This window comes from Chelon labrosus (genome assembly GCF_963514085.1).
Source record: "Chelon labrosus genome assembly, chromosome: 13".
Taxonomy (NCBI): Eukaryota; Metazoa; Chordata; class Actinopteri; order Mugiliformes; family Mugilidae; genus Chelon; species Chelon labrosus.
The window spans coordinates 25,555,612-25,568,993 of NC_140346.1; the positions used below are offsets into that span (position 1 = coordinate 25,555,612).

Sequence of the window (13,382 nt, forward strand, 5' to 3'; positions counted from 1 at the left end):
TGGGGCCAGTAGGTCAACAGCGCCCTCAAAGCGACGGTGCATTCGGCGCAAAGTGACGAGCTATCGAGCATTCACTGAAGCAAAGAGCAGCAGCCTTGATGTGAACAGTGAAGGGAGTGTTCACCCCGCTCAGGGGTCACTGCAGCGGGACAGCCCATCACGGAGCCACATCAAAGACCTGCCAGAAACATCGATGGGTTTGGACTGTGGCTGGGAAATTCGCTATGGCAATCACTCATCAGGCGCTGCGCACGAGGGCGGGGAGGAAAGACAGTGAAATGAGTTTGTTGTTGACTCTCCCATATCTTCTCTTTATATTATTACAAAACTTTACACAGACAATTGCTAATCTCCGCACTGGAGTGGAACACGGAGAGACAAGACGACAAAAAATAAAAAGTATTTCTCATCCAAAAGGCATAAATAATATAAAAGACAAACTTTTTTTCTTTAAAACAGATACATTCATATGAAATAATATTTTACTACTACAAAAAATAAATAAGTCATCTAAAGAGTTTTTTGATCTTTTATGAAAGTCTTCCCTCCAGTGGGACATAGAGTCTCTCCGTCTGGCTTTGCTCTCAGTGTCTCTTTCCACACACGTCCCTCGTCTCATCTCAGTCCGTCAACAGTTTTGTGTCCTCGTCACCGTAACATGCAGTGTCTCTGACTATCACATCGCTGGTCTTCCTTCTTCCACCTCCTCCTCCTCCTCCTCTCATCCAGCCTTTCTGTCTCTCTCTCTCCTTCTAAACCCTCCACACTGTAGGAGAGTGTTTGTGTGTGGGCCGCGTTCAGGCCTCCTGTGGGCCGGGCTGGATCAGCTCTCCTGCCAGGCTACAGCTGGAGATCCACCCAGGCTTCTCGTCACAGTCCAAGTCGGGCAGGCCAAGACTCTCCCAGCACACCACAGGCCCCTCCACGTCCACGCACTCCAGCTCCTCCTCAGCTGCAAACGCACACACACACACACAGTGGGTTTATGTTTCATATTAGAAAAGACAAGTTCAGATTCTGGAGAGGCCCACGGTGTAATTTGTGGCGACGCAGCATAGCTCGTCTGCATACAACATGAGGCTTGGTGACGATTTAAAAACCGTACCATGGTGAGGCACGGAGCAGAACAACTGTTCTGAGAGTTCAAATTTACAATCGCACTGAACCGTGAGTGTCTGGAAGTAACTGTTCTCACTTAATCCTCTAATGTCTTGCAGGCTGACATTTTGGGAAATACGATTATTTATTTTCTCTCTTGTTGGATGAAAACATCAATGAGGCTTTCCTTAAAGACTGGGGGAAAAAAAGGAGGAAACAGCTAGACTGGATCTGTTTGAAGATTAAAAAAAGAAATAAAAATCCACATATCGACACCTGGTGAGTGGGTTAAGTTGTAGCTTTAGGCTTTATGTGCTGGAGGTGCCTTCTTATTACCAGTTTGTTTTAGGCATCAATTTTCTAGCTATTAATTGCTTTAAATATGAAAATATGAGTGATTCCCAGCATCCAAACATTAAAAAGTGTTCTTGCAATGAAAAATCATTCATATCTGATCAGTGATAAAGAGGGTAAAAACGGTTATCATGTGTTTTAACTGAAACATTATCTGCTATCATGTGAAAAGTATGATTGTATGGGCCTTCGTCATAAAAATCTCACCAGTGTTTTGCGCTGGAGAGTTTTCATTGTTCATCATCAGGCAGCAGGAATGCTGCGAGGGCGACGAGTCCCCGTGCTCATCCGCCTGGTAACCCACGTCGGCCTCCAGGTCACCAGAAAGCGTCTGGCCGTCGGGGCCGCGGCACTGCTGCGAGGAAACCTGGCCCAGAGGCACCATCTCCAGCCCGTCCTGCTGGCACGGCGCCACGCGATGCATTAGAGGCAGAGTGCCACTGGAGAAAGTGCCATTGGTCTTGTTGTAACATCTGCCCCGAGACAGAGATGGAATGAAAAGTGGGGAGACGTTCATTTATAAAAAGGTACGAGACAACTCTCAGCAGCGCTCCGCATACCGCTCCGTCTCGACCTCTCTGCAGATAGCCGTGGGTTTTTACCGCCAGACGCAGAAAACCCTTGTGTTAAAACTAACAACGGATAAAACAATGAGAGCTGGAACACGGCTGGAGCACTCTCACACTCTGCTCCGAAAAAAAAGTTGAGATTAAAGGTGCAGCTTCACAGCCTCTAAGTAACTGTGACACATTGTGGGTTGTTACTCTTCTTATGAAGCTCCAAAAAAACAAAAGACAGCTGCACGAAACAAGCTTCTTCGCGTTTTCCTTGACTCAGCTTCCCTCCATCCTTACATGATTGGATTGGGACCACACCCCCCACCACCCCACCACCCTCCACCCCGTTTTCCCAGCAGCCGGAGGTAAATAAACACAGGGCTCATTAGGTCTGCTGGCTGGGTGCACACAGGGTAAACTGTGATGCTGTGGACCCTTAAGTACATAAACAGGACGAGCAGTAGGCCAAGTGTGTGTGAGTGAGTGTGTGTGGACTCATATGAATTTCTTCTCCGCTGCCTTTTATTAAATGTGACCCATGTTTAATTTTCTCAGTCCAACTTTTCTTTGCAATATTAATTCCACCCAAAAATATTCAGATTTTTTAAAATGAAGCAGATTGTACACTTATACACAATCAGCCACAACATTATGACCGCAGACAGGAAAAGTAAATAACATTGACCATCTTGTGATGATTCAATGTTCTGCTGGGAAACTTCTGGACCTGGCATTCATTGGTGTGGATGTTACTGTAGACATTTAGCACCCACCTAGACCAGACCAGACACCCCCACCCCATAGCAATGACACTCCTTGATGGCAGCAGCCATCCCCAGCAGGATGCAGCCTGACACAGGCACACACAAAAACGCTTTAGGCCTCCAAATTCACTAGATCCCAAACTGATCAAGTATCTGTGGGATGGTCCACAGAGGCCCCCTCCCCTCAAAGCCCCCCCCCCACTAACGATATCCTGCTCCCAGACACCACAGGACACCCTCAGAAGGCCCATGTCCATTCTCTGATGTGTCACTACCGTTTTGGAGGCACAACGGAGACCCACACAATATTAGGAAGGTGGTCATAATGTTATGCCTGATCAGTGTAATAAATAAGTTAAAAAAAAGAACAAGTGATTAATCTGCAAAACCAGATTTCCCTATAAATTTCCTAATCTTTAGCAGGACACATAAAAGAAATAAAGAATCCTAAATTCTGAGAACAAAAGATCAGAACATTCTCTTACCTGTTGTTGTTGCAGAGGTTCTGACAGCTCATACAGTCAGACGACTCCGTTTGGGGAAGAGCTGTGTACATGCCTCCGCCCTGACAAGAGAACACGAACGCTAATTTTAGCCAAACTGAACCAAACCTTCTGATAAAGCCGTGAACGAACACGTCAGCCTCAAGGTACTCTGCAGCAACCTGCGGTGCCAGGACTCACGTTGTGGTGGTGGTGAGGGTGCGAGTGCGAGTGTTCGCAGTCCCGGTTGCCGTGGGGCAGGGTGCCATCGTGGCCGTGTGGGTGGCCAGGTGAGAACACGCCGCCGCCGCCGGAGCCGTTGAGCATTGCCAAGCCGTTGGGGAGTTTGTGGTGGAGGTGGTGACATCCCTGGGGTAACATCTGGCCGCCGTGCCCGTAGCCCCCGTGGATGTCCCCGTTGAGGCGGCTGGAGCCGGGGAGCGCGGTGTACTCCAGGACGTAGCCGTTCATCTCTGCTGGCTGGTAGAGGTAGCCGGGAGGGTCATACTCTGCAGGAGAGACACAGGGACCAGGTTGAGAGTCTGATATATTGTCTGTCTGTACAGAAATCTGTCCCTTGCAAGGCTTACTATTATTAAATTTTTCAAATATTGGGTGATTCCTAATTTCTCCAGAGAACATTGAACATTGCAGGCCTGTAGTTTGAAAACTATGACGTTGAACTCTGGTGAATTATCTGTGACCCTCAGAGATAGTGGGCACCTGTGACTTGGTCTCAGATTTTCACAAACTCTATAAGCTACAAAACTCCAACAATTTACAGATCCAGACAGTCTGGTAAAGAGTCCATCGAACAATGGCTGATACTTTTGCGAGCACTGTGGGATCTGTATATGCTCTTGGAATGAGCACTTGGAATATTTCTTCTCAAGCTGCGTCGGGGGCCAACTCTCCTTAAAAACGAGACGACTAAAACAGAGTCAACTCTTGTGTGTTTGCTCATTTCGGCGTGAGCGGCACGACAGCTTGGAGCGTGCACAATACGCGCTTTATCCAAAATCTCCCGGCGCGTTCTTTTTTTTTAACATTTCGTGCTAGCTTTAAACTCACTGTGCATGTTGTTCTGCTGCCGATTCCTCCACAGACACATGGCGATAAAAGCCAGCAGGATGAGCACCATCACTCCCAAAACGCAGCCCACGATCAGGTACAGGAGTCCTCCGGGAGGGCTGGGGGGTTCCTGAGGGTGGGGGCCAGGTGGGGTGATGGGGTGCTGGCTGGGCGAGCCCGGAGGCTGACGTGCTGCAGCAGAAAGAGAGGGAGGGAGGGAGGGAGGGAACATGAGGAACAGCTTTCATACCCGTTAGCATCAAAGCTAAATAACACAGTACCAAACTATAAAATGGAAGCCATTGTTGTTGGGCTCATAAAACCGAGAACATTTATGTTGTAATTTTGGCCATCATACCCGTCATTAAAGTTACAGGCCTCGTACAAACATGCCTGGACCTCTGATAAAGTAGAGGTTTGGCTGCAGCATGAGTCACTTCTCGCGCGGAACAGCTCGTGTTTTCTTACCTCGGGTCTCGCAGATCATGACGTTGCTGTACTCGCTCTCTCCCCCGTCGTTAAAGCACTGCATTTTGATATCGTAAGACGTCTCGGGCTGCAGATGTCCAATCATGTGCCAGGTCTTTACACCTGAGAAGAAAAAAAATAAAAAAAGGGGGAGGGGGGACGGGGCAAAGGTGAGAAATCACTTCCTCCGTTAAGTCAATGTTGACTCACGTTGCACCAGATCCTGTGTAAACTCGGCACCGGTACTTCCCTTCCCCTCGTCCTTCTCTCCATGCCTCACACTTTTTTGGAGGTCATGTTCTTTCATGCTCTCGCTCTCTTTCATTCACCCCCCCCCCCCCCCCCCTCTCTCTCTCTCTCCCTCTTTGCCTCAGCCCCCCAACCCCTCCACCCCTGTCTCTCTCTCCGTCTGTCCCACGAGGGCCCAGACAGTTGCTTTACTCTAGACGAGCTCCATATATGGCAGCTTCATGTTTGTCCTGGCTGGCCTCCAGTATTCCCACTCTGCACACACACACACACACACACACTATCACACTGCTCTGAAATCACAGAAGGGACGACAGCCTCCGACGTGGAAATGCTACATTTCCAACAAATGGGGCTGAAATAGGCTGCTGTTCTCGCCGTGTTTTCGTTCATATGAGGTACAATAAATCACCGCAGGCCCGTGCTACCTCTGCCCCAAGGTAGGCTTTAACTCATGCAAGTGGAAAATACAGTTAACCTACTCAGGAGGTGCAGGAAATGTCCAGTAAGTAAGAATTTAAGTGATTAAACCGCACGTGCTCGATCGCAGGTTTTAAATGTGCACACTCGAAGATTATCTGAGGGGAAGGAGGGAGGAAGGATATACGGAAAGGTACAGTAGCTTGGCCAGGAGGTGATTTGTAGTATTGTAAGTTTGGTCTTGTTTTAGATCAGTTCTACAACTTTACGATATAAGTGCTTGTTCATGGCAAATAAGTTAAAATTCTTAGATTTAAGTGTGAAATAAGTAGTAAATCCTGGTGCGGCCCATGTCTTAAAGTTGGATTTTAAATGCCCCATAGCAAAAAGTGGTATACTTGAAGTTCATTTTATTAAGTATACTTGAGTATAAGTATAGTAAGTATACTACAGACCATGTACTTGTAGTGTACTAGAAAGTATACTAATTTAATACTTCTTCTGGCTAAATTGGAACATTTTAAGTATATAAAAGTATACTTTAAGTTTACTTATAAAAGTATACTTTAAGTATACTTTTATAAACTAAAATGTAGACTAGAAGTATATAACTAGTACACTAGTAGTATATAGATGAGTGTACTTGTAGTGTAGTAGAAAGTATACTAATTTAATACTTCTTCCGGCTAAATTGGAACGTTTTAAGTATATAAAAGTATACTTTAAGTATACTTTAAGTGTACTTTTATAAACTAAAATGTGGACTAGAAGTATATACCTAGTACACTAGTAATATATAGATGAGAGTACTTGTGGTATACTTGAAAGTGTACTTTTGTAAACTTAAAATGACCTTATAAAGTATACTTAAAGTATACTTTTATAAACTTAAAAATGTTCCAATGTAGTCCGAAGTAGTATTAAATTAGTATACTTTCTAGTACACTACAAGTACATGGTCTGTAGTATACTTCCTATACGTATACTTATACTCAAGCATACTTAATAAAATGAACTTCAAGTATACTACCTCAATTTTAGTATAAAATAACTAAACTTGTAGTACTTGAATAAACTTGCTACATTTTACCAACTTCAGCAGTACCATATCCAAATCTGGTCAGTGAAACATTGTGGAAGTAGTTGTATGCAGACTACATTTCTAAAAAACTCAAGTTTTTATTGAACCTAGACAGAGGTTGCTCACGGCCCGACACCAAGTAGCCCGGGCAAAGACGCTCAGATGTTGAAGAGTCCACCAAAAGGACGTCCCTCCTTCCCTTCCTGTACCAGGCTCAACTGTTAGCATTCCACCCAGCAACCTGAGCCCCTCTCCTCGGGCCGGACTCATGTTACAGCTCTGGCCCATTAGCTGGCAACCATTTATTAAAAACAGATTTCAGAAAGCCCTGCTGCCCAGGGAGAGAGTGCTCTATAAATCAAAGCGTGCAAATGCCCCTCTTCACTTCGGCGCGCTCTCGACAACGAGTATCCATTACGCTCCCGGGTCCCAGTTTATCTGCACAGCGTGAGCTTACATCCACGACGGGACGAGGCTGTCGACAAACGCTCTGCCCCGGCTATGGACTCAATCTGCGGTGGAAACGCAGCCTCCAAAATACGATTTCCTCTTACCTTCCACCACGTCCTTTTTGTAGTCGCTGTCGTTGTCGCTGTCTGTGGGCCGGTAGTAAATGTAGAAGCCTTGGATCGGGGTGTTGTTGTTACTCGAGGGACTATACTGGAAGGGGATGGAAAAAAAAAAGAAAGATTACGTTGGACGAAAGCAATCTGGTGGGCAATTATTATACAAAGAGAGGAAATTTTCCGGCTACTAATGGCTGCCCTCGTTATCAGCAGATGTACCGGGAGATCGTGATTGCACTGTCTGTCTGAAGTTCAGGAAATAATGAGTCTGTCTGAGGTTAAGTAAATGCGGGGAACTATCTGCATCCATCTGCAGCCCAAACTGCTGTGAGAAGAAGGAGAAAAAAAAAAAAAAAACACTTTGAGGAGAAAAGAATCAAAAACATGGACGGACGGGGGCCTCTTATTCTTCTGAGTGAGCAGAGCCCTAATCAGCATGGCTGCTCAATTAAAGGTCGGATTGAGTCTTGGCTGCAAGAGAAGCCACCAGCAGCTCAAACTCAGGTGAGCCAGCTGGAAAAGACACTACAGCGCCGCCGTAATTATTCCACTGGCTGCTCTCATGCATGGAAAATGAGTTATTAAGGTACTCCCTGGTGAACAGTGTGTGCACTTTATGCTGCATTAAATCCTTTTCTTTTTTTTGTGCAACGTTCAAATCACAAGTTTTGTAGCTGCACATAAAAGGACACAACAACAAATTCTGATAACAATCCAACTACAGTAAAACTACAGTAGGTAGTAAGTTTAAGCAGGAACTGAAATAAATGTTTACAATAATCAACTACTCACAGTCCATCGCAGCATGATCTGCGTGTCGCTGATGGCGTCCGTGGAGGAGATGTGAGGCCCGACCACGGGACGGTCCGCGATCCGGGGGCTGGCTTGAGGCACCTGGTACGGTTTGGACTGGATGCTGTGGGGGCTCTCGCCGTACATGTTCATGGCCACCACTCGAAACTTGTAGGTGGATCCTGAGGGAGGAAGGAAGACGATGAGTGTTAGGATGCAGTGGTGCACGTAAAGAACGATCAGTAAACAACACTTTAATGGAAGCTGCATGACGGATGAGACGCACAACAAATCAAGTTTGAGCTGGTCTCAACACTTTCAGCGCTCCAGTGATGGATTAGTCACATGTGTTGGTCAAGGAGTGAGTGAGCCAGTAACTTCCAAATAGCTTAAGTGTAAACATTCGGTAAAAACGCCACCCAAACACTAGTCAGCACTGTGTCTTTTTTGCCAGTCGGGTTCATTTTTGTTTCTACTTCCTGCTTCACTTTCAACAATAGCGACTGAAACTTTCGCCAAAATTTCGCCGAAGACGAGTCGTACAAATGTTTGTATCTCCGTACCTCCTCAGTTAACCTTTCCTCGATGTGTTCCATCTTTATTGATCGTGAACAATCAATCAGAAAATTGTGGAGATGGGGAGAAGCAGTCGGAAATACTAAAGTGGAAACACGCTGCTACCAAGCGGACCAATCACAGCTCTTGCAGTCTGCATTTCTGGGGAGGTGCACGTCAGGCTACGGTGTTAGGGTCTGCGTATGCTCTGCGCTTCAAATTGACGTAGAAGCCTAAACCACCTATTACACTTGTCCTTCTGCCGACCCACCGGCCCTGCAGTGGCGGAGCAAGTGTCCTTGTTTTTTTTTTTTTAACGAAATAAACCTTTTATTTCTGCAACTCTGTCGGCTGTTTCCACTTTGTGTTGCAGCCCTCCAGCAGGGCCATAATAACTCACACACAGACAACATGTGCATGCTTTAACCAGCTAAGAAAATGTGTTTGTCCACATCATCATCATCAGTGACAGAGTGAGGTGTTTTCTGGATGACTGATTCAGTCTTCTATGCAACAGTGAAACGTAAGGTTGAGTTATGACAAAGAAGAAGTAAAGATAAGAGGGGCCAGCTTTGAAAACCAGTCGTACGACTTTAAGTGATGTTGAGGGACGGGACAGAGACACCCTTATCTAAGCGGAAGAGTCGCTTCACTCACCAGGCTCCAGGTTCCGGACCTCCACGGACAGCTTGAGAGGCGAGATGTTATCCGCGGCCACGGCCCACTCGGCGCTGCGGCCGCGTCTGTACTCCACGCGGAAAGCTGTGATCGGGGAGCCGCCGTTGGCTCTCGGGATCCACGTGACGTAGGCCGAGCTTTCAGTCGCCATCGAGATGGTCGGCCGATCGGGGGCCTCGGGCACTGGGGCGGAAATAAATGAAGGGTTAAAAAATGAAAAAGCTGTCGGCATCGGTGCAGCTCATGAAAGGATGAAACAAGTTCACAGGGAACGAAAAAGAAAAGACTTCACAGTAAAGCCGTGGAGGTTTGCATACTTACTGCCTGAGCTCTTAGTCACAAAGTTAGAGAGGGCAGGAGAGACAGAGAAAAGAGGGTTAGTGAAAAGAATAATGTGAGTCTCAGTAATTTAGTAATGCGAGTATAACACACACAGACACACACACAGAGACACACATCTGACCCTGAGGCTGTGTGCAGTCTCACAGCGTTCTGCTTACAGCATCTTTCTTCCAAAGAGTCATTACAGGGTGTCAACTATCGTTTCACTGTTTGTACTCCGAGGCGCAAAGAAACAAAGCAGACCACATCTAAAAAATCCGCTCCGAGATCTGCTCAACACAGCCTGGCCGTGAACTCAACAACACACGACACAAAGCCTCGTTTCCTCAGAAACATCCCACAGCCTTTGTCTGAGCTGCAGCGAGCGGCCCGGCGCTCCGCAGACAGCCAGGGATTGTGCCTACACCTACCTCTGTCGAGGATGACGACTCCAAAGTGGGTGTTGGGGGTTTTGTCCTCTTGAACTTTGGGCGGCACGGAGATGACAGGAGGCTTGGACGGATTCTTGTTGGAGGAGGTGCTCTTCTCTGAGAGAGGAGGAAGAAAAGCCGGGAGTGAGAACACTAGATCTGCAGGGTTAACACCTACAAACACATGGAACAGCTTCAGACGTTGTTTCGGAAAAATTTCCTCCCGGCTTTATCAGGTCACTATCAGGTTTCCACTCCGCAGCTCGGCAGCTTTGAGGCTAGAACTTAGCTCTGCGGTTGCTGGAAATGAGCGTGTATCTAGTTCAAAGGTTTTCAGGAGCAGAACAGAGACAAGAAACCTCGTGGTTATCATCCTGAATTATATTCTTAACCCCAGGAGGGGGAGGTTTTGAAACGAGCGCCTCGTAGGGAGCGTTTTTCAGAAAATACAACAGCCCAGACAAAAAAACAATGCGCATTCCTCTTTATTTCCTGGTGGCATTGTTCTGGTGGAAACTGAAGCCACATCTGGACACAAGAGCCTGGTTTTTGGACACGCTGGCATTTTCCTCGGTTCGGGATCATTTTGTAAAAGAACCACCCTCGGGATACAGTCGTATTCGCGGGTTTGGCAGTAATTTGTGCGTTTCTGACCGGGGGAACATTTTGTTATGTCATCCGTGGTTTAGTCTATTGTTAGATTTTTGGAACGCTTGCGGCTGGTCTTATTTTTATTTGTCTCAGAAACACATAAAAAGGCGAAAACAGTCATATTTTATAACTCATACTGATCATCGTGATGTTTTTTTTTTTGTTTTTTTACGAATGATCTGATGGGAGTTGTCATCTAAATATCTACCAGATACAGTATACTGTATATAACAACAACAGTTTATTTATTATCAGTCTAGAGAAATGGGAATGCATATTTTCTTGCTGTGTGTTTCAGCCAAAAGTTTTTTTGTGTCCTCTTCTATAAATTACAAACATAATTCAGCAGATTTCCTTTAAAGGTAGACACACAAATGTCCTTCCCTGACTGGAAAGTGCAACGTGCTTTGCATATTTATCCGTTCTCTCGAGGCTGCTATCAATAAGAGAAAGATGCTTCTGCTGCCTCTGATAAATTTCCTCTTCTTGAACGTCTGCTGAATGTGCAAAACAACCAGATGCTCCTTAACTCAGAGGAGCTGACACCAAATCCTGACTTTTACTGCTGATGTTTTAAGCAGCTGAATTTATTTTCTATATATTTTTTTCCCCCTGTTGTAGCCATGGAGGAAAAGGGAGTTTGTATTTGCGTACGTTCCCAGGAAAATGACAAGAAACACTCGAGGAATAGGAGGCAGACGATGGTTTTCTTTGGACTGACCCTTGCCGGTGCGGAATGTGAGCATGGCTGGCTGACCCTCGCCGGCTGAACTTCGAGCCACCATCAGCACCTCATAGAGACTGGAGGACTCCAGCTCTGACAGCCTGAGGGTCTTCTCACTGCCAGGGACACGGACCGTGTTCCAGCTTCCCACCACTGTTCCCATTTCATCAACCTATTACACACAAAGACAAATACAAAAAAACATGAGAAAGTGACTGAGAGAAAAACAAAGTCATCTGCTGCGGTGTTCAGCTCTGCCTCTTTCCGAGTCTGGCCGGCCTCAGAAACAATGCCTTTGAGATTTCTGTCACAATTTCCAACTCAGCGGAGCGGAGTCCTGCTGCCAACAGCCTCACTAGTACCGCTGCAGTTTAAAAGCCAGAGTGAGAGGATTACTGAAGCTAACACGGGACTTTAAAGCGGAAATGATCAACCTTTCAGTCAGTCCAGGAACTTCTCTTCATTCAATGCACACATTATATTCACCCATTCTCAGTTGGGTTAGAAAAAAGAAATGAAACATCCTCAACTTCTCACCTTCCGATATTTGACAAAATAGGCGCTGATGGGGCTTCCCCCATCGCGGCCCGCCCTCCACTCCAGGTCGTACACGTCGGGCTTGTGAGTCTGCGGCGGGCTGATGATGATCGGCGCCTCCGGGGTGGGGCGGTCGGCGCTCCTGTCGGGCGGCAGGTTGGACGCTTCGCTCTCGTCTTCGGTGAGGAAGCGATCGTGGCCCTCGTCGCTCTGGATGGGGTGGAGCGATGGCGAGGCCTCTGGCGGCACGTCGCCAGTGGGGCCCAGCGTCGGATCTGCCAACGAGAAATACAATATTATTAAAATACAACTGTAAAGATAAAATCAGGACAGAAATGAAAATGTTATAGATCAACGTCTGAACCAGTACCATCTAATTCCATCCTCTTATTACATGTCTAACATAACTGGGCTTTACTTGCAAACTCAGAAAGCACAGTGCAATAAAAGCTGAAGGCATCAATGTTACTCAGTGAGCGGCTAACAGAGCGGCCTTACAGCGCTGGAAAGTTTTACATTTGGAAGCTGCCATCGACATAAAATAACAAGAACAACCTGGATCTCTGCAGCACTAGATCTAATCACACTTTCATTAAATCTGTGCCAGAGCCGGAGAGGTCCACCTGGGCAAGTTATGCTGACACCGGTTTGGCAGAGTCCGAGTGGAACTTTTTTTATTTTTATTTTTCTTCTTCCCCCAGACCTTCACACAGTGCCCCACGAAAAGTTTGAGCCACACCGCTGAGGTCAAACAGCATCACGAGTGAGCATTAAGATCTAAACAAGCGAGTAAGGAGGTTAGCGCGGCGTGGCGTGCCACAGGGGCACGCTGCAGGGTCCTGGGTCCAGTTTCAGGCTGTTTTTTGGTGTGTGCGGCACCGGTTCACTCTGTAAAACAAACAGGCCTGGAGCTGGTAACACTAGACCTGATCCCGGGACCGCGGCCAGCTGCCACACATTCCACACACCAACCATTAAAATACCGGAGAGAATCAGACCTCAGCACTCTCCTGCTCGTTCCCTCCCTCAGCCCTCCGACACTCCGGGCTCTCCGCGGCTCTGACTCATAGCTCAGCCGCAGCCAGGGCTCCGGCACGCTGACACAGGAGGGGGGGGAGGCGATTAAGGACACGGCAGCCTCACCGTGCCGATGGAGATGGAGGGGTGATGCATCGTGAGTAAATGCTACTACACCTGGACAGGGATGTGCTGCCAGGTCCTTTCCGAGAAAAAGGTCAGTCCATTAGAGAGGAGAGCACCTTTGAGCAAATGTTAAATCACGAAGGATTACCAGCAGCGACAGGAGCCTCACTTTGGACAGAGCTGAGCTTATGCGGAGGACTTGTGGGTGTATTCATCATATTTCTGACGTGAAAATGATGCCTTCCAGAGAATATGCTTGCAACTAAGGCCGCTGTTTCAGTGAATCAGTGAATAATTTGGTGTAAAACAGAGTCAAAGGCTTGTTTTATTGTCGCTGATGATGGATTTCACGTTAATCAACTGATAAATTAATGATTTCAGCACGAGCCGCGTTCGTCGCTTCGTCATTTCAGAGCAGGAAACAACGTGCGCTGACGTGA

The 13,382-nt window shown here is 46.9% G+C and overlaps 1 protein-coding gene across 1 annotated transcript in view; it reads right to left on the reverse strand.

Moving 5' to 3' along the window:
• Nucleotides 1–206: 206 nt before the first annotated feature.
• The window catches only part of cdon (cell adhesion associated, oncogene regulated), a 30,162-nt gene continuing 16,986 nt past the window's right edge, over nucleotides 207–13,382 (reverse strand). The window contains exons 8-19 of the mRNA XM_084559435.1: nucleotides 11,800–12,074; nucleotides 11,260–11,434; nucleotides 9,888–10,004; nucleotides 9,115–9,318; nucleotides 7,903–8,084; nucleotides 7,099–7,204; nucleotides 4,795–4,917; nucleotides 4,327–4,518; nucleotides 3,457–3,764; nucleotides 3,259–3,338; nucleotides 1,660–1,925; nucleotides 207–952 (exon numbers count right to left, since the gene is read on the reverse strand). Of these exons, the coding sequence (XP_084415561.1) occupies nucleotides 798–952; nucleotides 1,660–1,925; nucleotides 3,259–3,338; nucleotides 3,457–3,764; nucleotides 4,327–4,518; nucleotides 4,795–4,917; nucleotides 7,099–7,204; nucleotides 7,903–8,084; nucleotides 9,115–9,318; nucleotides 9,888–10,004; nucleotides 11,260–11,434; nucleotides 11,800–12,074 (2,183 nt within the window). The 3' untranslated portion in view covers nucleotides 207–797. The remainder of the gene's footprint in view (nucleotides 953–1,659; nucleotides 1,926–3,258; nucleotides 3,339–3,456; nucleotides 3,765–4,326; nucleotides 4,519–4,794; nucleotides 4,918–7,098; nucleotides 7,205–7,902; nucleotides 8,085–9,114; nucleotides 9,319–9,887; nucleotides 10,005–11,259; nucleotides 11,435–11,799; nucleotides 12,075–13,382) is intronic.